This window comes from Gracilinanus agilis, chromosome 5, assembly GCF_016433145.1.
Source record: "Gracilinanus agilis isolate LMUSP501 chromosome 5, AgileGrace, whole genome shotgun sequence".
Taxonomy (NCBI): Eukaryota; Metazoa; Chordata; class Mammalia; order Didelphimorphia; family Didelphidae; genus Gracilinanus; species Gracilinanus agilis.
The window spans coordinates 305832236-305858162 of NC_058134.1; the positions used below are offsets into that span (position 1 = coordinate 305832236).

A 25927-nucleotide genomic window follows, 5' to 3' on the forward strand; every position below is an offset into this window, starting at 1 on the left:
CCTGATCCTTTCATTTTTCTGATTACCCTCCAGGGACCCTCTGCAGCCTAAAGGAGGGACCTAGACCTGGGCACAACACTCTGGATGGGGTCTGAGCAGGCACAGTAAGAAGAACTATCCCCTTCCCCACGTGGCCCCCGTCCCTATCCCTCAAAAACCATTCCAGTTAAGACATTCCAAGGATCTTAAACAAGGAGCCCCAGCCCACGCCCATCTCATGCCCACTGAGCACTGCCATGCACACCACCAAATCTGGGCCAGGGATCTCCCAAACAGATCCGAGGGGGCCTTGCCACACACACGAACACACATACACACGTGTGTGCACCCCACTGCCAGCTCACATACCACGGCATCTAAGATACTCCTCGTTGACTTGGATCATGAACTCGCCATAGACGTCACGGAACACACCGCTATACACCCAGTCATGGATAAACCTGTGGAGAGAAGCTCTTAAGGACTGTCCAGGAGGATACTAGATGGATGCCTGTCCCCACCTTCAGGAAGCAGCCTGGAGCCGAGGGCAAGGGGACCAGGAGCAGGCCTGCCTTTTCCTTCAGGCACTGGCAGACCTCCCAGGAGACTGCACCTACTTCTAGGGCTGCCCAGCAGGTCTGTATGGCCAATGTCCTCCCCACAGCAGGCCTTTGCAGCCAACCTGAAGCTGCGTTTATTTTGAATGGGCCTGGAGGAGGAAGGCACAGGAGAAGCAAAGGTTTTCCTTGACTTGATGCCACCTGGGAATCCCTCCATCCACCAGGAGGTTTCCCAACACTCTTAAGATTTGGCAGATAGTCTTCAAAGGAGACCATGACTAGGAAACCCCCTCAGCCCTGCAGGCAGCCTGGCACGGAAGCTCATCACCCTTGATAGTGCAGCCTCAGACGCAGACACCTGCTAGATTAAACTTAGATCTAAAGCTAGGAGGGAAGTGACTGTCCGTTACCACCCAGGCAGGAAGCAGCAGAAGCAGAATTGGAACCCAAGTCTTTGGACTCCAGGGCCAGGGCTCTTTCCATTGGGTCCTACTTTCTTTGGACTGGGAGAACTTGTCCTGCCCCGGGCATAACCTCCCAGAAGCTGAAGTTCTTCTGTGTCACAAAGGGGAGGAGGAATTCGTAAATGGTGAAAGGATACGAACAAGCAGTTTTTCCCAAGTAATCTGAGCTAGCTAAACTGCTCTAAATCACTCTTGATTAGAACAATGCAAACGAAAACAGTTCTAAAGTACCCCTTCAGACCTTTCAGACTGGCCAATGTGACAGAAGGGAAATACCAAATAATGACAGCAGTTCTTTCTGTGGTGGCAAAGAACCGGACATCAAAGGGCTATTCATCAAATGGAGAATAGCCGCACCAGTTGTGGGGGATGATGGCAACCAAATACCATTGTGTTTGATTACATATGTAAGACACGTGAGATTGTACATGCGAATATATAAAATCATATATGTATAAGATACATGCCACATATATAAGCATATATACACACAGGAAACGATGAGCAGGAGGGTTTCAGGAAAACCTAAGAAATGAGAGAAAGAACTCTGGGAGCAGAAATGTAAAAGCAGAACACAGGACATCACTTATCACATGAATATATGGGTCTGTGACTTGGGGTTTTGGTGTTAAAAGATGGCTCTCTAGCAAAAATGAATAATACGGAAATAGGTATCAAGAGATAACATTTGTACAACCCGGTGGAATTGCTTGTCGGCTCTGAGAGGGGGAGGGAAGAGGGAAGGGAAAGAAAATGAATCATGGAAATGTGGAAAAATACTTAAAAATAAAAATTTAGTTTAATTTAATTAAAAAAAATTTTTTAAAGAAATGAAAAACTCAAGAAGACCTACATGAACTGATGCAGAGTAAAATAAGTAGAACCAGGAGAAAGAACCTTGTACACAGTAACAGCAATACTGTACGATAATCAGCGGTAAAGGGCTTGGCTATTCTCAACAACACCAAGATCCAGGACATCTGGTGAAAAATACCATCCACCTCCAGACCTTCACATTCCAACGGGTGGAGGTGCTGGAGGAAGGGAGACCATTTGGAATTCAAATTTTTTAAAAATAAATCATATTGGGCAGCTGGGTAGCTCAGTGGAGTGAGAGTCAGGCCTAGAGACAGGAGGTCCTGGGTTCAAACCCAGCCTCGGCCACTTCCAGCTGTGTGACCCTGGGCAAGTCACTTGACCCCCATGGCCCACCCTTACCACTCTTCCACCTATGAGAAAATACACCGAAGTACAAGGGTTTAAAAAATAAATAAATAAATCATATTTTTTTGAAAAAGGAATAAAGGGAGGAGGGGGAGACTGAGAGAGAGAGAAGGGATAGGAAAATGAGGAAAGGAAAGAGGAGCAGAATTAGCAGGAAGAGAGGAGGTCAGGGAGAGGAGGAGAGGGAACCTGCCTCTTCTGCCCCTTTTCTGGCAAGGCAGCACCGCACTGCAGGGGACTGAGGAGAGAGAAGCTTTAGATTCATGCATAGGCCAAGGCTGCTGGAGGGGCTGGAGTCAAAGCCCCCATCACTTGCTCTGTAGGCATCTCTGTAAAACACCATAAAGCCAGGGTCCTTGTGCCCCGAACGGCTGCCATGACAGATGGCGCTGCCTCTACTGCGCACCTCGTGCCCAGGGCTCACCTGGTGTACGGCTCACAGCTGGCCTTCAACAACGACAGCAGGACAGGATAATGCTCATTGCTGCAGTTATCCAGGGCCTCTTGGTACAGGTAGGACAGCAGCTTGACTCCCTGAAGAAGGAATCACACACTCATTCACTCCAGGGAGGATGTGGGAAAGCAGGCTTCTGAAGAAGCGAGCAAGGCCGGTGGCTGGCGAGCGGCCTCCCCTTTCAGCCCTCGGCCCGTGCAAGCATCCCAGCGGGACGAAGCTCAGGGGGAGAACTTAGAAGAGCACTCACGGTTGGGAACGAGGACCAGGTCCCTCCCTCACTGAGCCCAGGAACAGCAGTGCCCACACCACAGAGCTCGGCCAGATACCTGAAGGGAGAGAGCCCACATCAACCCTGGAGGGCTGGCAGGGGCTCGGGCCAGCTTGGCCTCCAGCAGGCTCTGCACATGCCCTCGAGGAAGCATAGCGAGGAATTGTGGAAAAGGAGGGGCTGGGCTCGGGCCGCCTCCCTCCCACTCTGTACTTGAGGGACTTAAAAGCAGGGCCTCTCTGAGCCGGACAAGAACTCGTCTTTTATGGAGTCACTGTGGGGACCCAAGGCAGAGCCTCTGCTCACCAACGCCCCAGCCCCAGGACACCCTAAGGCATGAAAACTCAACTGCAAAACATGCCCACCATTCGAGAAGCAAGTCAGATGCTGACAAGAGGCAGAACAGCAGGCTTCTTGGCCTGTCACCAGTGCCCTGGCCCGAGCACTTAATTCTTTGGACAGTTGCCAGCCCAGACTCTGCTAGAGATAGATGGGCCACTGCCTCTGCCTTTTCCAGGCCTGCCTTAGGGTGTCCTGGGGCTGGGGGTGTTGGTGAGCAGAGGCTCTGCCTTGGGTCCCCACAGTCCTCTGATCTCATCCTGGGGGGAGCCCCACCTCAACTGGCGTCCCAGCTTCTTGAAGAGAAAGCTGATGGTCAGCAGGCTCAACGTGGGTGGCGTGGAGAGGACGCATGCTCGGTAATACTGCAGATACTTCCGTAGACCACTTGTAAAAGCCTGTGCGGAGAAACAGGTATGAACTTAGTGGGTGGCTCTGAGTGCGGCCACCCTGGGGACCCCCCATGAAAACACAACTGCAAAACATGCCCACCATTCAAGAAGCAAGTCAGATGCTGACAAGAAGCACAACAGCAGGACACGGAGGTGAGGTCGGAGTGCCCCGAGTTTCCCAGAAATCTGAACAGGATTTGTCCAGCAGCCACGAGTGCCAAGTGGCACCAGCAGGTGAAAAAGCCAGGTTGCTGAGGTTCTCTCTCTCTGACCGCCTGGCCTAACCTTCTGCCCTGCCCAGGATGGGTATCTTCCCTCTCAGACCCTCCCCTCTTCTGTGGACACTACTCGCCCTCTTGTCATCCAAGTTCCTAACCTTCTTCACCTCTCCTCTCTCCCTCACCCCCAGATTCTGTCTTGTGGCTGCTCCCTCCTCTAACCATCTCTCACAACAGCAGTACCCAAGTGAGGGCAGCCTTTGATTAAAGCAGCTCCAAACTGCTAACAAAGCCACTACGTTGGTCCAGAAATGAAGCCTCAGAAAACCCAACTCTGAAGTGCCCAGGGCTGGCCAGACAGGGCCCACAGGTGCCCACAACCCTCAGGGTAAGCAGCTCCACTGAGCCTCACTCCATGCAGGACCCTGGGGATGGGCAGCAGCGCCCCCGAGGAAACCACGTGGTGGGTAAGCAATGGAAGAAGCAAAGACAAGAAATGTTCAGAGAGGGCTGCTGCTGCCACCTGCCAAGGGTCATCGAGGTCTGAGGAACGGCCCCAAGAATACCAAGCCCCCTCCCAGCCCCTCTCACCCTGGCCTGGATGATGGCTTCCTGCCTGCACCAGCCCCTCTTTCTCCCTGCCTCCATCCCCATCATGTCTCAGCATTCAAACGCCAGGCTTGGGGCATCATCAGCCTGGCAGTACTGCCGCGGTCCCAGAGTATCTCATGAGGCCCCTGTGTGCTTCCTGGTGGCCATCAGCCACAGGCACTCATTCGCCTCCCAGATCCCCACCTGGGGGAGCCCGGGAACACCTCATGCCCCTCGGGCTCTGCATCTTTGGGGACGTTCCTCCTCTCAAGGAACAAAGCCGGTGACCTCTGGGGTGGGGTGGGGTGGGGTGGGGGGAGGTCCCAGCCTCAATAAGACCCCAGGTGTGGTCCCCTCCCGGGGGGCCTGCGGAGGCAGCCTTCCTAGTGTGAACACCCATCATGGCAGGCCTCCCCACTCCCGTCCAACGGGGGTGCTCCCCCACTCCCCCAGGCTGGCACACCCACCTGAAACACGAGGCCCTTGTTGTAGGAGGAGTCCAAAACAGGCTGGAGAGAAAAGTGACTGAGACGGGTGTAGTGAGAGCCGTACTCGGCCACCTCGGACAGAAGGCTGCTCATGTTCTGCGGAGACGTTCCCGACACGTAGACCCCTGGCTTCACCTCAAACACCTGAGTGGCCTGCGCAGACGGGAGGGGAGCTGGCCTTTACCCAGCTCCCAGGAGGGGAGGCCACCCCACTGCGTGCCCTCAGCCTCAGGAGAGGGGATCCTAAGCTATAGGGGACCTTAGTTTTACAGGGGAGGAAACACAGACTCAGGGAGTCTGTCACACAGCTAAGAAGGGCCAGGTACAGGGTTGGGGCTCTGGCCTTCCTGACTCCATCCACTGCCCCCCACAGCTAGCCTCTCAGGGCAACCAAAAATGGCCTCAAAAGGAACTTTCTGAACACTCCTTGTCCTTCTCCTTAGCTGCCCTTCCTGACCCCCAGGCCACCCTGAGCCCTCCTCACACCAAGGGAAGATCCACAGAAAATACAAAGCTAAATTAAGCTCTGAAAAGCCATTTTAAAGTTCAACTGATGTAAAATGAGTCAAAAATATTCTCAAAAACAGAATTTCCACCCCCTGGCAAGGAGGGGTTTCAGAAGCCTCCTGGTTCAGTTCTTCTCAAATCCAGAACCCCTGCTGGGACAGTCCCCACAGGAGACAGTGGCCACATCCTACCCTCAATTTTTTCTTCTCCAGGATACACATCGATAGCTTTAGGGGAGGGGCAATGGGGATGGGGTGGGGGGAGCCACAATGTTGCCCACCCCCAGAAAAAAGAGAAAGAAAAGAGGGCTGCTGGAACTCTTAAAAATGCATAAAACAGGAGGAAACTCCAAGCGGCAGGGACGAAGTGGGGCAGCTCCAAGAGAACAGGCTGGACTGATGATGCCCTTTCAAGAAGCCATCTCTAGGGGGCAATAATGACTTGCAGCATCACAGAGATCCTCTAGAAGGAAACATCTGAGGGGGTTTGGGGCACTCAAAGGAAAACATTTAAATAAAAAAGCAGGCTTACTCGGAGGGACTGTGGGAAAGTTAGGACTCAATGCATTCTTGGGGGACTTGTGAACCCATTCTGTCATTCAGGAGAGCAATTTGGGCCCGTGCCCGTGGGGCTATAAATCAGTCCATACCCGGTGGCCCTGCAATACCATTATTAGCTTTGTATTCCAGAGAGAGAAAAAAACAAAAAGGGGGAGGACCCGTGTGCACAGAAATATTTAAAGCAGCTCTTTTTAGGGGGGGACAAAGAATTGGAAAGTGAAGGGATACACCATCGATAGGGGAATGGCTGAGGAAGTGCTAATTTATGAATGTAATGAGATACCTTGTGCCATAAGAAATGATGAGCAAGGGGAGCTCGGAAAAACCTGGAAAGACTTTGATGAACTGATGCAGAGTGAAATAAGCAGAACCAGGACAACATTGTACAGTGCCAGGAAATCTCTACAATGAACAACTGAGAATTTTATAGCTATTCTCAGCAATACAATGATCTAAAACTATCCCAAAGGACTCATGATGACAAAATGCCATTTGTTTCCAGAGAAAAAGAATTGGTGGAGTCTGAATCCAGACCAAAGCCAACTTTGTCACTTTCTTTCTTAATTTTTTTTCAATTTCCTTTCACAAAAGGATTAATACGGAAAAATGGTTTATGATTGCACGTGTACTATCTATATCTCAACAGAGTTGGGGCAGAGGGAGAGAATTTGAGATGATATTCTTAAAAAAATGTTGGAGTCTATTTTTACATGTAATTGGGGGGGGGGGGAATTTTTTAAAATAAATTTTAAAGGTAAAAAAGACTTTGTTTTTTTACAAACTTCTATCAATTTTTAAAAAACCATTTTTATGAACATTTATAGCAGCACTCTTTGTAAGGTGGCCAGCTCCTGGAAGATGGCCAACTAAACTATGCCATGGAATGTGTGTTCACTATGGGATGACGAATGTGAAGAATTCAAAGATATATGGGGAAACTATGACTTTATACTTGTGTGCAGTAAAATACCTCCATCCCTCGGCACTCCAGTGGTGAAACACAGGTCTGACCAGCACCAGTAGTTTTAGAGCAGATCGGTAGTTCTAGAACTACTGGCTCCCCGGGCTGGCTCCCTGCTCTTTATCTGACCTGACCGTCTCTGGCAAGCCTCTGCCTTAGCCATGCAGCTGAAATGAAGGAATGGATCTCCGTGTAAGGCTAGAAAGGCTGAAAACCCTCTTCTACTAACAAATGCTTATAAATCTGGTAATAAGCCTCCAAGTCCATTTTTACTTATAACATACTGAAGAGGAAAAGCAGAAGCAAAAGGCTACGAGACACGCCAACTACAACCACAGAAAGTGGGGCACTATCCAGCAGCAGCATAGTTCAGGATAAAGGAACCAGGCAGGAGCCATGCTAGCTTTTAAGGTTCCTGCTCTGGGTCTCCTCTCTTTCACCAGATGACAAAAGCCTACTGTTTGCATATGCAATCACTGGGCAACCCCATTTTAAATGCTTTTCTTAAATTTAAAGGGGGGGGAGGTTATTTTTGTTCTGCTTATTGTATATTTGGTTTTTGTTTGGAAGTTGGTTCGGTTCTATGGGTTTGTACTTTGAACATGTAGATCTAGTGCTCGAAGTTTCAACAAAAATTCCAGAAATAAATTCTTTAAATTAAAAAAAAAAATAAAAGCTTCTTTGCAGCCTGGCTTCCCAGGCCCTCTCCAACCCAACTGCCATAAAGGCTGTGAGGAGGTCCTCTCCCATTTGCCAACATGATTCCTAAATGGCCACGTCCTGGGCTGAATTCAGCTAACCATGACCCTGAGGGAAAACAGGAGCAAGAAGGCAGCAGGACCTGCCTCTGCGTAGCCGCGGCTCTCTGGGAGGCTGCCATATCACCCTGGGGCTCAGACTGAAACTACAATCCTAAAAAAGGCCCAGAACTTGCCCAAAACACACTAGGTCCTCCTCAGCCCCCCCCCCCCCACGAGGCTCTCTTAGGCCAAAGGGAGCTGGGGGAGACAGCTTCTCACCTGACTGAGGGAAAAGGTGGCCGACACGACCCCAATGAGGACATTCAAGACATCCTTGACTAGATCCTTCTCCTTCATTAGGTACAGGGGGGGCAGCTGGAACAGGCCACTGTGGATAAGCTGCAGCTCCCCTTCCCGCAGGCGGTAAAACATGTCAAAGGCTTCCCTACCAGCCTCAGTGAGATACGGATCCTCTTTATTCCCAGGAGGACTGCAGGAAAAACACACAGTGAGGGAAAGCCATCTCCTTCCCAGTCCAGGTCATCTCCATGCCACCACAAACCCCACAAGGGACTGGGCAAGTGCTGCCAAGCTCTGGGGTCAAAGGAACCCACCTGAGATGGCCCAGAAAGCCCAAGTGGGAAACCTGCCTGCTCTGGGTCCTGGGCATCACTGACTGGAAGCCCAAAGCAGAGCAGGCAGCAGCACTGGGCTTTTAAGGAACATATAAACTGACCGGCCAGGGCAGCTAGGTGGTGCCATGGTACACAGAGCACCGGGCCAGGATTCGGGAAGACCTAAGATCCCTGGCCTCAGACACTTCCTAGCTAGTCCCTTCACCCTGTTTGCCTCCCGTTCCTCCTCTGTAAAAGGAGCCGGAGAAGGAAATGGCAAACCACTCTTGGATCTCTGCCAAGAAAACTTCAAATGGGGTCACAAAGTCAGACACGCCTAAAAACAACTGACCAACAAACTGACCATGTGCGGAAGGGGAATCAGGATGAGAAAAGGCCTTGTAGCAAAGTCAGGGCAGGACAGACTCAGCTGAAGGCAGCAGGGGACATTCAGTCTGAAAAAGGAGGACCTCTTTCCAAATGCCCAAATGGTTATCAGGTGAAATTAGACCAAGAGGCAGCTTCAACATTCATAGAGCGATTTCCTCACAATATCCCGGTGAGGCAGGGAGAACAAATCGAGGCTTGGAAATCAGACGCCCAGGGTCACCCAGCAATCAGTGAGGGGACAAGCTGGGATTCCAAGTGGGCACTGCCTGCCTTTTGGTCAGGTCTGCCCTGGTCTTCAGGGGAAAATCAGTTGTGACTCCAGAGGAATGAACCAAGGCCGGGAAGAGTGAGGGCAAGTCATTTTGTTACTATTGAGTTCAGTGTAACTTGCCTTGAAACAAAAACACGACAAGCCAGAAGTTTACAGTTTCACAGCCCCAAATCACCTTCACGGTGCTTTCCAGACTGAGCTCTTCAGGTTTGCTAATGATCTGGCTCATGATAAAAAATAAGACTTGGAGGTGAAAATCAAGAGTTTAAATGGAAACAAATCATTTCAGTTCGCTGGGCATCTGCTCTGTCCTAGGGTGGCAGGAAAGTCAGCCGCCCTAAGGACCTTATGACCAAGTTTTTTTAAAAAGCTGTTGTTGTTCCACGTCCCCTGACCCACTTGGGCAGAAGCCGATCGACTGCAGAGGAGGAGGAGGAAGGGGATTACTGGACCTCTGAGGTCCTCTCACTAGCTGGGATGAGCTTCTAAATGAAGTTCTAAAGAACAAAGACCATAGAAAAACCAAAGAGGAGCCCTGATCCGATGCCAGCCTGGGTCTTATCCTGATGGGGACACATCCAGCCACCACTGGAGGCTCTAAGTTAGGAGTCCACACAGCTGTGAATCTGCTTTGGACACTTGCCAACTATGTGACCCCGAGTAAGTCACTTTCCCTGCAAATGATCTCATCTGTAAAATGAGGATTGCAAGCCTCAGGCTTCCAGTTTCACTGGCACCACAGATGGGCCCAAATCTGATTTTCTGGGTCTGCTTCTCTGATACCTCCTCTGGATGATGGTTCCCTTAAAACAAAAACAAGCAGTCTGGCCAACACCTGAAAGGCCTGATCTGGGAGAATCCTTTCCACAGCAGATGCCCGGCTCCAGGCCAATTCTGCCTCATGGCTGTTCTTCCTGATACAAGATTCACTGAGACAGCAGCAGGCTTCACTCAAGGATGTCACATGAGCCTTCCTTCCCCCTCTGCCTAGTCTGAGCCCAGTTCCTTACTCCAGACTTCCCAAGTACCAGCACACTGTGAGCCCAAACAGTCAGCATCCCACCTCTAAAAGACTCCAATATCCCCCACCTACCAGCCAATCCTCTCCCAACATCTGCGTTTGCTGGGCTCATAGGTCAGCACGGCGTCCCAGAGGTCAATGTCTGGAGTCACGCTGGGCTCTGACTGAGAATCGGGAGTCAGATTAGATGCTGACTGGAAGCCTTCATCTTCTGACTGATCAATGCTTTGGGGAACCTGCAGATCACAAGGAGGACGGAGGTCACCTTCGACCGGGGCAGAATCCAAGTGTGGCCACCTCAGAACCACCAAAAACTCTACTTCTCTAGTTTTCTCAAGGATTTCCAAGCTAAAAACACAGGTAAGAGGGGGTCCATAAAGGCCAGGGAGCTTCCTGACTTTATCCTATGAAAACAGCCTCTGGTGCAGCCCTCCCACTCAAAAATATTATTCCTTCTTAAGGGTTAAAGGCTGAAGCCTATACCTGCCTTCCCTCCAGATGCAAACAAGGATAGCCAGGGAATATAAGGACTGAGTGGGATGGAGCTCCCCCCCAAGCCTCTCACCCCCAAACACAGTTGGGAGCCCCTCCTCAGAATTCTCCAAAGCCAAGACTTCTTGGCTGCTGAGGGCACTAAGTAGCCTATAGGGTCACTGCAGGTTTACCACATCTATCCTGGGTAACATGCTGTCTCCTCCACTCTATGGGCGCTCCCTGAGGGCAGGAGACTGTCTTGGCTTTCTAGCCCTGGCCTTTGGCACCAAGGCTGGCACAGAATAAGCACCCAATAATAAGTAACCCTTTTCTTATTTGTTTCTTCATTGGTAGAAAGGCCAAGAGGGCTAGGCCCTGGGATCCCAGCTTCCCCGGTCCCTCTCTTACTTCCAGTGCCTCTCCTTTGCTAATTATTTCCTATTTATCCTGTACATGGCTCACATTGGATGTCTTTGTTAAGCTTATTGTCTCCCCCATTATATGGTGAGCTCCTTGGGGGAGCTGGGACAGTCTTTTGTCTCTCTCTGAATCCTCAGAGCTTGACACACACCATTAGCACTTCATTAATGTTTAATGATTGATAAAGAACTCCGGGGTGAGAAACTCCCTCTGGGAATGCAGAATAGCATCTTTTCTACAACTCAGGAGTCAAAGAGCTGGCGGACCTCAGGGTCCCAGAAGCCTGGGCATCACTATAAAAATGACAGAAAGTTCCTCTAAGAGATCTCGGAGGCCCCCAATCCCTAAAACTAGCTAAAGCTGGGGCACCCATACTTGGATGGCGAGGCCTGACAAGTCAGCACTGTCTGGCACAGGCGGCAGATCCAGCTTAATGTCCATGTCGTAAGTGCGGCTGTGTACCAGGGCTCCAAAGAGGGAGCCATGGGTCTCTCTCTCAAACCTGTCCACACCAGGGTACTTCTGGGCAAAGAGCCCGATGGAGCGCAGGCCGGTGCCTGGTGGAGCCTCCATCACCTGCAGTGTTTTCTGAACCGTTTCCCGGCACTGCTGCTCTTGGCTGGCAATCAGGAAGCGTGCATCAGCCTCGAACATGCTCACGTCATAGTAATCGTAGCCCTGATGCTTGACGTTCCGGCCTACATGCTTGTTGTTCAGAAAATAGTCTCTCTTCTTAGGGAGGGACACAGGCGGGCCACTCCCAGCCAGGCGCACCAAGAGATCCAGCACAGCCCTGACTTCAGCCAACGGCAGGCCAAGGGCAGGGGCTGCCTCCAGCCCGTCCACCAGCTCCTCCAGCCTGTCGGCATCAGGACCCAGGCCCCCGACCCGCAAGTTGAAGGACAACATGAGGATCTTATTTTTCACGGGAAGCTGAGACCCGGCCGACAGTAGCTTGTGACCCTCTTCCTGAAAGAGGCCCATGAAAAGGGCATCATAAACCACCCTTTTGAGGCTCTGCTTGGCCCTCTGCATGCTGGCCCCAGGCCTGCCAGGGTGGGCCTTCCAGGGCACATGCCCCAGGTGGACCTCACATAGTTCATTGAAGAGTTGGGTGATGCTGGCCATCTCCAGAGGCAGCAACTGGACTGGGACAAATCATGGGTGAGAGGAGACTGTCATCAGCATCTGAAAGACAGCAAGAGAGGAGAAAGGAGACGCTTACTCCCTTTTTGTTTGCTTTCCTTTTTAAGCCCTCACCTTCTGTTTTAGACTCAATACTGCCCGTAGGTTCCAAGGCAGAAGGGCAGTAAGGCCTGGACAACTGGGGCTAAGTGACTTGACTAGGAAGTATCCGAGGTCACATTTGAACCCAGGACCTCCCATCTCTAGGCCTGGCTCTTTATTCACTTAATGGCCCCTTCGTAATGGCTATTCCAACCCTTAGCCCAAGTTCCAGAGCCCATAAGCAATGAACAGCCCAGTGGCAGAAATGCTGGGCCACACAGAGGGCCATATTAGAGAGCAGTCCCAGCATCCCAGTTGATATCCTCCCCCTCTTTGGTCCCTGCTAGAGGAAAGGGAAGGAGCCACAGAAAAGGGAGGGGAGAGACCTGGGGAAGGGGGCAGTCACGGGCTCGTTGGTAGAAGGGGGAGAGGCTCTAACCCAGAGCCAGGGCGCCCAAAGAGAGTGCCTCCTCCTCCCAGCGGCCCTCCTAGACTGTTCTCATCGGTCTCAGTCTCTTAGCACAGGAAGATGAGCCCCCAGAGGTTCCCAGAGCCTAGCCAGGCCTGGCCTCCCCGAGGCTCATCTCGGCCATCCCAGGAGGGCGGGAGTGCTCCAGGAGCGCCGGAGATGAAGCCTGAACCGTGAATGAAAGAGTGAATGAATGAATGAATGAATGAGTGAACGAGGGAATGAACAAACAAGGGAGTGCGGCTGGCGGGAAAGGATGCCCCGCCCCCGTAGGCGGGACCTCAAGCCGGGGCTGGAGTTGGGGGTCACGACGTAAGGATCTCCAAGGGCTCCGGAGTCCGGCTCCCCGCCCTCCCCAATCCACAGCTGACAAGCGAACTCACCGCTGTGGCCTGGAAGGAGCAACTCTCAACACGAACGCGGGATGATGACGTAAGATGCTAGTTACGTCAGCCCGCTGGCGACGCAAACGACCTGATCCCGCCCTTCTAGGCGACGGGAGAACCACGTGGCCCGAGGAGTCCTATCCTCCTACAGGGCCTGCCCATGATGCCTGAGCACGTGATCCAAGAAAGCCTATCATCGCACAGACCGTGTGCAGTCGGCCCACGTGACCCGGGGGCCCTATCGCTGTACTAGGCCTGCGCGCGAAGCTCGGGACCCAGGAAGCCCCGCCCCTGCCCCTTCTCCCTACTTGTGACTTGGTCACCGCGGTGTCTGCCGGGAATGCTCTTGCGACAATTAAGGAACTTTGGGTAACGAAGCTGCCCGAGCTCCCCAGTCCGGTCAAAGGAGGCGGAGCCCCGTTCAGTCTGGCCCCGGGCAGCGCTGCCCGTGAACTTTTCACTGCCAGGCTTTTGCTCACTTGGGTCCCTATCCAGAGCGCCATTCCTCCTCTTCTTCCATGTTTCTTTCCTCCCCATCGTCCCTGCCTGTTTTCCGGGACTATCCCTGACCGGTAGGCGGACGGCTGGCGGGGCAGGATTGGTTGAGGGAAAACAAGGATTAATTCCAACTCAAGTGAGTCTGGAAGACCCGAGTTCAAATCCAACCCTGAGACCTAGCAGGGTGGTCCCTGCCAGTCACTTAGCCAGTCTCCCTCAGTCGTAAAATGGGAATAACAGCATCTCCTTCCCCAGGGCTGCTGTGACAATTCAGTGGCTCCAGCTGCCCCCAGACCTCGAACTCTGACCTCCCGGGCTTCCTGTCACCCCCATTCCTCCCTCCTAGGGGAAGCCTCCCCAAACCCCTTCATTCTAGCACTTCCTCTGTTCTTCATCGCCTCGTTATCCTGTGTGTGACTTGGGGCGCCCCCATTTGGCTGGAAGCTCCTTGAGGGCAGGGGGGCATCCTTGGGACACTTTGTGTCCCCAGAGCTTAGGAGCACATGGTGGGCACTTAAGTGTTTATTGATGGATTTGTAAATCACTTTGCAAACCTTAAAACACATCAATGCCAGCTGTTGTTATTGTTATTATTGAAGAACTTGAAGGACCTTGGAGAACAGTCCAGCTCCTATTGTACAAAGGAGGAAACTGAGGCAGCCCATAGTCCAGAGAAGTGACGTGTCTAAGGCCACATAGGCATATTATTTTGTGGAGTGGGTTCTCTGACTCCAAACGCAGCTGCTTCTGCTCTCAGGCTCGGCACCCTGGGATGCCATCAGCTGTGGTCCATGACGCCCAGCAGGGTTCCTGCTGGTCCTGGTCTCGGGGATCACCTTGGCCCGAGGAGCAGGTAGTGGGGAAAGGGCCTCAGTTCACTGAAGCAAACAGAGAGAGGCTCAGACTGGGCCGCATCCCCAAAGGCCCTGCCACTCCCAGAACGAGGCCTCCTCCTGCCCCCGCTCACCAGACACTTGCAGCATGGGCCAGTCCGGTTGCAGCTGCCGGCAGAGGCGGGTGATGGCCAAGGCTTGCTTTGGAGAGGCTGAGAGATAGGGGCCTAGGGTGCTGGGGAGGGCCTTGCCCTCCAAGGCCCAGGCCAGGGCCTCCACCAATGAGATCTCAGAGTCCTGTGGCCAGAGACAAGGCAGCTGATACACCCCCCATGTCCCTCCACAAAGTCAGAGGGAGTAGGATAAGCAAGAAGGTCAAGGGAGTGAGTTCAGGGCTGGGGCACTCCCCCAGGGGTCAGGTCCTCTTTGTCCTAAGGGACAGGGTGTCAGAAAGAACTTGCTAATGTTTGGAGCTGCCCCAAAGTAAGATGAGCTGCCCCAAAAGGTAGTGAGCTCCCCATCCCTGGAAAGCTTCAAGCATGGATGGCCTGGATGACCTCTTGGCAGGACTACCATAAAGGAGATATGGGGACGGGTTGGAGTGGCTGGCCTCACAGTCCCCTGGAACCTGGGGATGCAGGCTCAAGCTGCCAGCTTCCCAACAGACAAGGGGTCTCTCACCCACCTGCAGCAGCACCAGCATTCGGCCCCTAGCAGGCCCCTGGAGCAGCCTGGTGAGCAGCTCCATGTCCAGACCTTGAAGGCTATAGCCTGGCCCCAGGACAAGCAGCACCAGCTCTGGCTGGAAACTGTAGGCCACTGGGAGGATGAGGCTTAGGAGGGCCAAGCGGAAGTTCCCGGGTTCTGTGGCCTGAGATGAAAGAAGGGGGATGAGGAGGAGGAAGAGAAGGAAGCCAGGGCCCAGGGGTGGGCCTCTTCTAGTACTGCCCCTGGGCTTGAGTCCAGCACAAAGCTAGCCACCTTAAGGGGGAGAGACCAGAGGGCCTCCAAGGGGCAGAACACAAAGGCAGATAAGGAGCCACCGGGTTTCAACACTGACCTGGAGGCCCTGTCCCTTCTCTGCCCGCCCCCCCCCCCCCCCATCCCCGTGCCCATAGAGGGCTCAAGGAAGGCAGCCACTGCCTGGGCTTGTCATGATGCCTCCTGGGGCCCTGCCCCATCCATCCCTACCTGTCAGAGCATGCGGGCCCCCTCCCATGTCCAGATCCTGCTCCCCCTCACTCTCCTGGGATGGCCGTGGGCCCCTCCAGCCCTGAGAATGCTCGCACCCTTCCCAGCTCAGACAGAACCAATTATCACACTGGTCTCAGGATTAAAGCTTCCTGGGTTGGAAGAACAGCCAGTCCGACTCCTCACTTCATAGATGTTGGAGAGAAAGACTTGGCCAGGGCCACACAGCCAGACTCTGGAGTCTTTAGGTTTGGGGGGAAACAGGGCACAGTGAACAGTGCCGGCCCTGGAGTTGTCTTCCTTTGTTCAAATCTGGCCTCAGACACTTCCATGCTGTGTGACGCTGGGCAAGTCATTTCATCCTCCTCTATCAAATGAGCTAGAGAAGGAAATGGCCAACCCCTCTAGTAACTGCCAAGAAAACCCCAAATGGGGTCACGAGGAATTGGGCATGGCTGAAACGTGCCACCTCCGGAAGGATGGCCCCTACCTGCACGAGTGATCCCATCGCCTCCTGTCTCCTCCAGCAGACTGCCACCCCCTGCCCCGGGACCCCTGCTCCCTCACTAATCTTCCGTCTCTTGCAGTCTGCTGACAGCTTCCCTGCTACACCCACATCTCCCCAAACCTCCACGAACCCCAACTTGGTCCTCCCACCCCTGCTAGTCATCAGCCTGTTGGAGACAACAGGTACTCAGCCCCCTTCCTCTCACATCTCTCAACCCTCTGGAATCCGGCTTCTGGCCTTATCATTCCACAGAAACTGCTCACACCCCTGCAGTCACCCCCACACCCAAGCCGTGGCCGAGGCCTGCTGTCTCACCTTGGCAGAGTCCCCCACCTGCTGCAGAACCTCACCCCTTCACACCTGGCCTGTTGCAATGGCTGCTGGGAGGGTGTCTCCTGCCCCAAGTCTCTCCCTGCTCTAATCCGTCCTCCAGCCAGCCACCCTGATTTTCCTGAAGCACAGGCAGGCCCCCTCCTCAATAAACTCCAGGGGCTCCCCACTGGCTCCAGGTTCAAATACAAAAGGCCTTCAAAGCCCCGCATGACCGGCCCCCTCCTCCCTATCCAGTCTTCTCACACCTCACTCCCCGGCACATTCTCTTCGATTCTGGGGCCCCAGCCTCCTGAGTGGCCCACCAACGAGGCCTTCCGCCTCTGGGCCCTCGCTGGCTCCCAGACTCAGAATTTTCTCCTTTTTCTGTCTTCTTCCACTCCTATCTTAAACTACCTCTCGCCCAGGAAGCCTTTCTTGGCCCCCCTTCTTTTGGAGCCTTCCCTCTAGGGGGCATCTCCGCAAAGCCATTTGCCTGTTGTCTCCCCAGTCTCTGCCTGAGCCTCGTATTCATCGTCCCTGGCCCACGGTACCTGTTTCCTGAATAATTTCTGCCTGACAGACTTCTGGTCCTCAGGCCCAGCCTGCCCAGCTCCCCCGCCTCTGGACTATAAGCGGCTCTCACCTGCGGCCCACCCAGGCAGATGCACCTCGGGGAGGGGGTTCCCTCTGGCCGCTCCTCTCCTCCAATGTGGAACACAAGGATTTGGCTGGGGTGGGGGGGAGGAGAGCCGGTTTTAGTGTAATGTGTTCTTTCCAACTCCCCACCCCAGCCATGGGCCCCAGGGTGGAGCCATGCTTTTGTTTACATGGTGCCTGTCTCCCCGCCATCTTGGGGGACCCACGCTTCTGGGAGAGTGGCAGAGCAGGAGACGGACATGTCCAAGGTCACACATTTAGGAGGTGCCACAGCCCCCCTGGACCCAGGTCCCTGCTGCCCAGGCCAGGGGAATCTGAGACCTCAAGCTGGAAGAGCTTCACAGAGGCCATCCTGGCCAACCCCCAGATTGTTCAGGGGGAAACTGAGGCCCAGAGAAGGGGAACAGGGTCACCTCAAGCCATCCCTACCCATTGTCCCTCAGGTCCTCAGGAATATCCAAGTCTCCTACAGCCACACAAAGCAGCCTGCTGAACACAGAGCAGAGACCAAAGTCAGGGTCACCTCCAGAAATGATCAGGACATGCACATGACCTCCCATCTGGGGGACACAGAAAAACAGCCCCCAGCCCTGCCCTTGGGAACCTCCAGTCTGGGGGACACAGAAGAACAGCCCCCGGCCCTGCCAGTCTGGGGGCAGATGCCATTCATTCACGAGAGAGAACAGAATTGGATGGGGGTGAGGGTAGAGGTGACCCAGGGCTGGACTCTGGGGCTCAAACTCCAAGGGCTGGAGGAGTCGGGGAGGGCCTGGGGTGGGCAGGGCGGGGGACCCCAGACGGGTGAAGTCCTCATTAAGCCAGGCCGGGCACTGGGTCAAACAAGGGATGCCTGGAGAGGCACAGAAGAGAGGGGGTCAGAAAGGGGATGCCTGGGGGTAGGAGCTCTAAGAACAAGGAAGAAAACCAGCTCCGGGCTCCTGTTCCCAGGCCCGCGAGCTGGGCTCACCTCCGCGACCCGAAGCTGAGGCCTCTGCGGAGGGCCATGATGGCGGCCGCTGCCACTGTGGGAGTCGCGGCGATCCCAGCCCGGACCTGAGGACGCAGGAGAGGAATCAGGCGCCCTGAGGTCACCTTGTCCAACCCCTCTTTATGGGGCCCGAGAGGCCATGTGTAAGAACGAGGACCAGAGAGGGGAAGAGCCACGTGAGGTCACACAAAGGCTCGGCTCAAACTCGGAGGGAGAACCTGGGCCTCCCACCTCTCCGGGGTCCATGTGCCCCTTCCCCTGGGTCAGTGTCACCTGGCCTGGCCTTCCAGGACTTCCAAGACGTCTGTGCCTGGCAGGGAGGGAGGGAGGCCAGGCCGGATGAGCAACGGGCTATAGGAAGGACGAGGCTGGATTCAAAGGAGCCCAGTGTGTCGTAGGCCAGGCTTGGGGGCATCGGAGAAGGCCGCCCTCCGAAGGTCTCCTTTACAGGAGTTTTTCCCACTCGGGTCCTCCCCCAAGCTGGGGGACCTTCCCGGGCCCAGACGGCCCACCCGCGGTACCTGCCCAGACAGGATCTTCTCCAGCAGAGCCAGGAGCTTCCCCAGGGCAGCCTGCGTCTGGTCCTGAGTGAAGGCCGAATCCAGCCTGGCACAAGGGCAGCGCGGGCTCAGCCCAAGAGGGGCTCCCACTCACAGACATGGGGACAGCCCAAACCCCACCCAAGACACAAGCACACCATGACACCTAGACCGGGGCAGAGGAGTGCCCGCCAGCAGCTCACAAGCCAGGGTAGTGCCCCGAGGGTGCCCAATGCCCAGCACTCGCCCTCGTCCCGAGGGTGCCCGGCCTGGCCCAGAGCCTGCCTCACCTGGAGCAGGCTGCTGCCTCCTCCTTGCTGAGAGCGCCGCCCCTCTCCCGCAGGACAGTGGGGGGCAGGTGAAGGCTGGAAGCGGAGTCGGGGGCAGCCAGGCCAATGCCAGTGCAGGGGAAACACGGGGGGCAGCTGAGGAGCTCGTCCAAAATGGGTCCCGGCCCATCTGTGGCCGCCGTGGGCTGAGCCCCAAGCAGGGGGTGCTGTGTGCTGGGAGTCAGGACTGGGCCTGCGTCTGGGATGGAGGGACCAAGGCAGAGAGGGCTGGGGCTGAGCCTCCTTCCATCACCTGCCCGGCACAGCCAGGCCTTTGGAGGAAGTCTGGGAACAGCCCTCGGGGCTCTCCGGTGGGCCACAAGCAGCCAGTACCAGGGTTCCCATTTGGCAGATGGGCAAACAAAGGCTTGGGGAGTCCTGGCTCGAGGGTGAGACCCTCCCCATTTCTGGGACATCACCCTGGGGATCCCTTCGGTGCCTCCCTCTGGGCCCTGGGGTCCTACCTTCATGCCCGAGGCTTGCCCAGTGGCGGGCATGGGCCGCTCTCACATTCTGGATGGACTCCACCGCACTGCAATGGGGCATGGGTTAGAGGGAAGGGGAGGCTTTCAGGGACCCCCCCCCAGCTCGGGACAGTCCTCAAATCCCTCAGCCATGGTCACCTCAGACAAGGGGCCGGATCCCCGGAGAGAGCTGGCACAGGGTCTCCCAGCAGCGTCTGCAGGGTCATACACACACATTCGGCCAGAGACCGCAGGTGATAGCCGCCCTGGGGAAGAGATGGCCGCTGGGCTCAGGGAGCCTCTTCCAAGGGCCGGCCCAGAGGCACTGCCAGAGGACGGTCTGCTGTGTGCACCCCCTTGGAGGCCCCAGAACACGCCAGGGAAGACAGGCCTAGGGCCGAGGGCCTAGCGCTCTCTGCTTGGCTCTAGCCCAGCGATCTAGCCTCCCAGCGCACTTGGGCCAGGCAGATGGGCATCTCTGGGCTCAGCACCCCAGGGACCCTGGCCTCACCTCAAGCACCGCACAGAGCCGGCCCCGGGCCAGGGGAAGCAGCAAAAGCGTCAGGTGGGCGAAGCACTCCGGCATGGCCTCCATCTGGCCCTGAAACCCAGCCAGGCAGACGGGGGTACACTCATGTGGGGTCCCAGCCCGGCCTGTGCCCCATCTACCCCACTCCCCTCATCGGTCTCTGCCCCTCTTCCCCAGCGATTCCCCCCCCCCCCCAGGACTTCCACCTCAGAGGGACTGTCACTTCCCACCCAAACCCAATCCCCTCCTCCATGGCCTCTGCTTAGGCTGTCTGTCCTCCCGGCCCATCTGTCCAGTCCGTCTCATTCACCTCCCCCCCCCCCAGTCCTGCTCACCTCAGGGTCCCCAATGCCGGAGTCAAATCCAGCTGACACAAGGACGAACTCAGGGTCAAACTTCAGGGGCCACAGCACGGGGGATGATGGGGAGACAAGAAGATGTTGGGGCTCGGCCAGGAGATGGAGCAGCATCGAACCCTCTCCCCTACCACGTGCTACTCTCTCAATATTGCTCCGACTTGGATGACTAATTCACACTCCAGTGTGAAGGCCTGACCTTTTGTTAAAAGGGGCTTCCCTGTGACATAACTCCCAGAAGGGAGCCCCCTAGCCAGGACCTTCCTGGGGCCCTGCCTAGCTAGCTGCTCCAGGGTCCTCTGCAGACAAAGCAGGCCGGGTTCTCCCCCCCAGGCCCGCCCTACCTCCCCTCCCAACCACGGCTCACCTCGATGGCCAGCGGGAGCAGCACGTGCAGAAAGACGGACACATAATCAGCATTTCTCATCCCAATCTGTAGTTAGAGCAGACAGAGGAGAGGTAGGAGGGGAGGGGATGGGTGGTGGGCACAGAAGGAGAGCACGGATAGAGGGTGGGCAAAGGAAGGGATAAATGAGCAGGTGGGCAGAGAAGCAAGGGATGGAGGGGTGAGCAAAGGATCGGGTATGGAGGAGGAGACAAACGGGTAGGGAAGGGCCTGAGAAACCGAGTTACCAAAAAATCAGCCCCTTGGTCCTCCCTCCACCTTGGGGCACAGACAGATCCATGCCCAGGCAGAGAAGAGCCCAAGACACAAGACAGAAGGGAGAGAGACGAAGAAGGGTACCAGGGAGACAGGCAGAGACCGGAAGAAATAGTCTTTCCATGCCCAAAAGTCCCAAGGTCCCTCTGGTATGGACTCTGCCCACGTGAAGAAAGGGCACCCAAGTCAGAATCAGGGCAGGTTGGCCCAGAGGCTCCTTCCTTATTGCTGGGCAGTCCTAGAAGGCACATTAAGGCCTTCTGGTTCTTTCCCCAAGTCCTATCTGCCCCCACCCCGGTGGGCTTGATCCTGATGCCCCATCGTCCCTCTCAGCCTCCTTGAGGACAAAAGCAAAGGTTCTAGAGAGTGCTCCCCTGGCAAGAAAAGAGAAAGGCAGTGAATTAACTGCACAACTGAATTAAGAACCACAGTTGTAGAAGAAAGTGCTTTCCCTATGACAGATCTCACTATCCCCATTTTACAGATGAGAAAACTGAGGTTCCAAGAGGGTAAGAGTCATTGTGGTACAGCGCAAAAAGCACTCAGCTTGAAATCATGAGACCTGGGTTCAAAAATCCTCTCTCATCGTGTACCCCGTTAGACAAATGACCTCACTCCTCTGTTTGTCCTCTGTGAGACAAGGGAGTCAGCCCAGAGGCTTCTTCCACGTCTGGACTCTGGGTCTGTCCAGGAGCCCAGCGTGAATCGGGGGCTGGCATAGCCTGCCAGCACTAGAACCAGGCTGAGCCCTTCCCTCCCTACCTTATTCCAGGGCACGTTGATGGTGAAGCCTCGCCCGGGGCCCTGACCCACAGCATTGTAATCGGATTCCTGCAGTCGAGGCCAGAAGCTCTGGTGCTCATATCGATGCCAGGAGAAGTAGAGGACACTGGCAGGGAAGAGAACCCACCTCGCCACCTGCCCCCACTCCCACTTGAAGCCTTCCCTGGTCCTGCCTCCCCCCGCCACCTTCAGCCTTATGCTGGGACCATCTCCCTTCAAACTAGACTCCCCCGAGGCGTGCGTCGCCCTTGTGAGGGGCTCAGGGGCCGGGGCTCCCTCAGCCTGGAGGCTCCGGGGCCCACATCTCCTCACCTGGGGTCGTTTTCAAAGATACGCTGGGTCCCCTGTCCGTGGTGAATATCCCAGTCAACAATAAGGATCCTGGAGAGGGACAGAGTCAGTCACTGGGACCAGTGGGGCCCCCAGACAGCTCACTGCTAAAAGCCTCTTTGGAGAGGGTGCTGGGCAGGAGAGAGAGGTAGGGCCATTTGGACGTTCAGAGGCTGAGGGGGCCTGCCTCTGTTTCCCGAGGGAGTGGACGGCAGCCGTGGGCAAGATCTCACGTGGGAGGTGGTCACCGAAATGGCTGCTAGGCTTGGTGGGGCTGACTGCCCTCCTCATGGCTCAGCCCCAGCCTCAACCCTCAACTAACAGAGAACTAACAACTCATCTCCAATGATAGAAAAGCCCAGATGGCATGGGTGTCCCCGAACCAGGTCATGTTAGCAAGGGGCAGTCTGAGCCACAGAGCCCCTGGGCCACCTCCTTCCCCGCGGGCTGTGTGGCCAGCAGTGGGCGCCGGGCCCTGCCTCCGCTGGGCCTGGCCCTCAGTGACCTGCTGTGGGTGGCTAGCCCGCAAGGTGAGCAGGGGGGAGGTCCTTGAACCCAGGGCTGGGGAGCTTTGGGCCTCTCCTCTTCCAGCTCATGGGGGAACCCGCCAGGGAACACGGGGCCACCTCACCTCTGCAGGCCGTGTCTCCTCTTGGCGTACTCGGCGGCTATGGCCACGTTGTTAAACACACAGAAGCCGTTGGCAGCATCTCGCTGGCTATGGTGTCCGGGAGGCCTGGGGGGACGGAGGGGGTCACAAGGCCCGTCATTTCCTCTCCAGTATGCCAGAGCTGATGGGGAGGAGGGATGACCGGGGCACCCCCAGCTCCCTAGTTCTGCAAGGAAGCTTGGAGGCATCTAGTCCACCCCAGGAGGGACCAGGCCTGGCCCCAGCCTACAGGCCGTTACCTCACCAGCGCCATCCCGTTGCCTACAGCTCCGGTCAGTATTGCGTCCACCAGCTGCAAGGTGGCCCCCACGGCCATTCGGGCACAGGGGAATGTGCTCTGGGAAGGAAGGAGGCGACATATCCTGGACAGGCGGTCTGGGAAGAGGTGCCTTCCTGTGCGTGCACGTGTGTGCATGTATAGGAGAGATAAAGGGGCAGGGGGGCCAGAGGGCAGCGGGAGTGGTGCCTGGGTCCCCTGGGCCGCCTCTCAGAAGGGGGGGGCTGTCACAAACCGGGTGAAAGTAGACGGCGTCATACTGCTGAGCCAGGGTCTGGAGCTCCTTCTTGCTCATGGCCTGGGTCCCCTTCACCACAGCCACATACTCGGGGCTGGGGGCAGAGGTCAGACATCAGAGGTCAGAGCTTGGCCCAGGACTGTCTAGACAAGGATGAGGAGGAAGGAATCACTTCTTCCAGCTGGGAAGGGGCCTCGGGGAGGTGGCAGGCTCTCCTCTGTCCTCTGAAGCTCTATCCCTCCCCTTCCCTCAAAGGGCACGGGGTGAGAACCTGAAGCTCTACGTATGAATGGGTTAGCCAAAAGTCCACAAGCACGCGGCCATCCTCTGGACAGGTGGTTAGCCCGTGCAAGGGGCTCAGGGATTCTCTCCCCCGGCTCCTCAGGGGCAAATGGTGGCCTGTCCCTGCTTCCTGGACCCTCAGGGGACAGTGGGAATGTCCTTCCAACAGGAGGAACTCATCCTGCCTCCTCGTCTGGACTTTATCCACTTGGCCCGTCTCCAATCCACTGTCTCACTGTCCACAGCCCCAGAAAGGGCATTCTCTCCCGGGGTCACAGAGCGCCAGGGATGGGGGAAGGGGTGCTGTGCTGAGAGCCCCCAACACACGGGCATGTCCCTGTGCGGCCAGGGCCGATACCCACCTGTGCACCATTTCTAGCTCCTCCTCGGTGGCCTCCCGGACTGGCAGCCGCACACACCTCTGTGCCAGGCCTCGCTGGCAAAGCCGGGCATAGGTGGACGTTAGGCGCTCGGGCACCTCGATGGCACACTCAGGGCTAGAGGAGGCAGGGAGAGCTCATCAGGGTCAGCCCCTGCCCTGAAAGTCAGGACACCTGGGGCCTCGCCCTGACTATGCCTCAGTTGTCCGGAGGGATCAGAGGCCTGGGCTCAAATTCTGGCTTTGCTGCTGCCCGGCTCTATGTCCCTGGGCAAGTCACTTCCCTCCCTAGGCCTCAGGTTCCTCATCTGTAAAATGAGGGGCTTGGACTGGATGATCTCGAAGCACCATCTTGGGGTTATCCAAGGGAAGGGTCCTAGACTCATTCAATGAAGAGCTAGGAGGACCTTGGAGAAAAGCAACTCTAACCCTGCCATTTGGGGAAACTGAAGCCCTTGGACAAAATTTAGTAGTGTCAGGAGCAGATAGTGGCTCAGTGGATTAAGAACCAGGCCTGGAGACAAGAGGTCCTGGGTTCCAATCTGGCCTCAGACACTTCCTAGCTGTGTGATCTTGGACAAGTCCCTTAACGCCCATTGCCTAGCCCTTACCGCCCTTCTGCCTTGGAACCAATACCCAATATTGATTCTAAGAGGGAAGGGAAGGGTTAAAAAAAAATGGAGGCAGGGCACTCTCAGGCCACAAATGTTGCCCACAGAATATTTTCAGCATGTTGCTGGCCTCGGCCAGCCAGAAGTCGGTATGGGTTTGGGGTCCCTGAAAGCCTCAGGTTTTCGGGGATCATCTCCACAGCACTGCCCCCCCCCACCAAGGAAGGGGGGACACAGAAGGCAGGGCTCCCTTACTCATCCCAGAGCAGCCGGACCCGAGTCATTGCCTCGTCGTAGATCAGGGCTGTCCCCTGGGGCCTGGGGGGCCTCTTCTCTGCCATCGCTGCTCCTGCTGGCCAGAAAGCAGAAGGTTCTGTGTCTGCCCTCGTGGGGCTCCTCACTCTCAATTCTCCCTCCTCTTTCCTCTCCCTTCCCCTAGCTGGGGGCCCCTTTTCTCCCTCCACATTCTCCTTTCAGGGCCTCTCAGCTCCTCTGGGTGCAAGGATCCCCTCTGGACAAATGCTCCCCCCTCCCCCCCCACCCGCACAAGCAGACCCTTCAGGCCTCTCCTTCACTGGCCCAGCTCCTGAGGCCATCTCTAAGCCTTTGCACAGGCCAGAGCAGCCTCTCTTCTGCTTTGTTTAAGCCCTTCCCTATGTCTGAGCATCTAGGAGGTTCCAAGGCAGAAGAGTGGCAAGGACTTGGGGTGGGGGGGGTGGGGGGGAGTTAAGTGACTTGCCCAGGGTCACAGAGCCAGGAAGTATCTGAGGTCTCGTTGGAACCAAGCCCTGGCTCTCCATCCCCTGAGCCGCCTCCCTGCCTAGAAGTCTCCCATGGGAGGTCCGCTGAGATTCCCACCTCCTGCCCTGGCCAGAAAGGTTTCCTGCCTTCCCACTCTCCCACTGCTCTCAGGTAGGGCCCCAGCACCATGCCTGGGTCCTCCTCGCACTCCCCCCCCCCCCAGGCTGGGAGCTCCCTGAAGGTCTGGGTCTTCCCACCCACCAACCGAGAGGGAGGCTCGCTGGGCCGGGAAAGCTTCTCCCCATTTTACAGAGGGAGAAACTGGCCCAGGGTCCCACAGCCCAAGCATGCACTGGCCGGAGGGATGGATGCTGGGGGTTAGAGGGGGGAGGGGGCAAGAGCTCCAGCGGAAAGATCCTCCCTCCTCCCTCCTCCCTCCTCCCTCTCCCCGGGGAGCAACAGCAGCCCACGAACGACCTCGGGCAGCGGACGCTCTCAGGCTCCGGGCTCTCGTGGCCTCCCCCGCTCCCCGCATCAGCGCCCGAGAAGAACAGAATTAGAAGGGACTCGGGACAGCGGGCTCCGCGAGGGCCACCTCTTCCGGATCCTTCCTTTACCGCCGGGGCCGCAGGCTCCTCCCGGGCCCGCCCACCTCTGGCCCCACCCCCGGGTCCTGGCCCGCCTCCCTCCGAGGCTGAGCTCCGAGGAGAGCCCCCTTAGGACCTTCTGCC

General features: G+C 56.1%; 2 protein-coding genes across 4 annotated transcripts in view; both read right to left on the minus strand.

Annotated features, from left to right (window-relative positions):
• Positions 1-12066, minus strand: part of TUBGCP6 (tubulin gamma complex associated protein 6) — a 25676-nt gene extending 13610 nt beyond the window's left edge. The window contains exons 1-8 of the mRNA XM_044679814.1: positions 11314-12066; positions 10117-10280; positions 8028-8238; positions 4960-5133; positions 3568-3689; positions 2932-3010; positions 2652-2761; positions 349-440 (exon numbers count right to left, since the gene is read on the minus strand). Of these exons, the coding sequence (XP_044535749.1) occupies positions 349-440; positions 2652-2761; positions 2932-3010; positions 3568-3689; positions 4960-5133; positions 8028-8238; positions 10117-10280; positions 11314-12066 (1705 nt within the window). The remainder of the gene's footprint in view (positions 1-348; positions 441-2651; positions 2762-2931; positions 3011-3567; positions 3690-4959; positions 5134-8027; positions 8239-10116; positions 10281-11313) is intronic.
• A 1956-nt stretch (positions 12067-14022) lies between these two features.
• Positions 14023-25830, minus strand: HDAC10 (histone deacetylase 10). Of its 3 annotated transcripts, none has more exons than XM_044679872.1 (21): positions 25674-25830; positions 24711-24804; positions 23828-23962; positions 23181-23277; positions 22908-23005; positions 22630-22734; positions 21981-22049; positions 21648-21774; positions 20592-20657; positions 20204-20263; positions 19851-19940; positions 19499-19605; positions 19340-19407; positions 18837-19074; positions 18529-18613; positions 17987-18072; positions 17449-17505; positions 17006-17090; positions 15037-15222; positions 14486-14648; positions 14023-14396 (listed from the first exon to the last, which is right to left on the minus strand). In XM_044679872.1, exons 1-21 carry the CDS (start codon positions 25729-25731, stop codon positions 14389-14391), a joined length of 2082 nt encoding a protein of 693 aa, XP_044535807.1. In that variant the 5' UTR covers positions 25732-25830; the 3' UTR covers positions 14023-14388. The 3 variants fall into 3 exon arrangements, with proteins under 3 accessions (XP_044535807.1, XP_044535806.1, XP_044535808.1); XM_044679871.1 differs by having other exon boundaries at positions 17449-17508; XM_044679873.1 differs by lacking the exons at positions 24711-24804; positions 25674-25830 and having other exon boundaries at positions 17449-17508; positions 23181-23326; positions 23828-23877.
• Between the last annotated feature and the right edge of the window lie 97 nt (positions 25831-25927).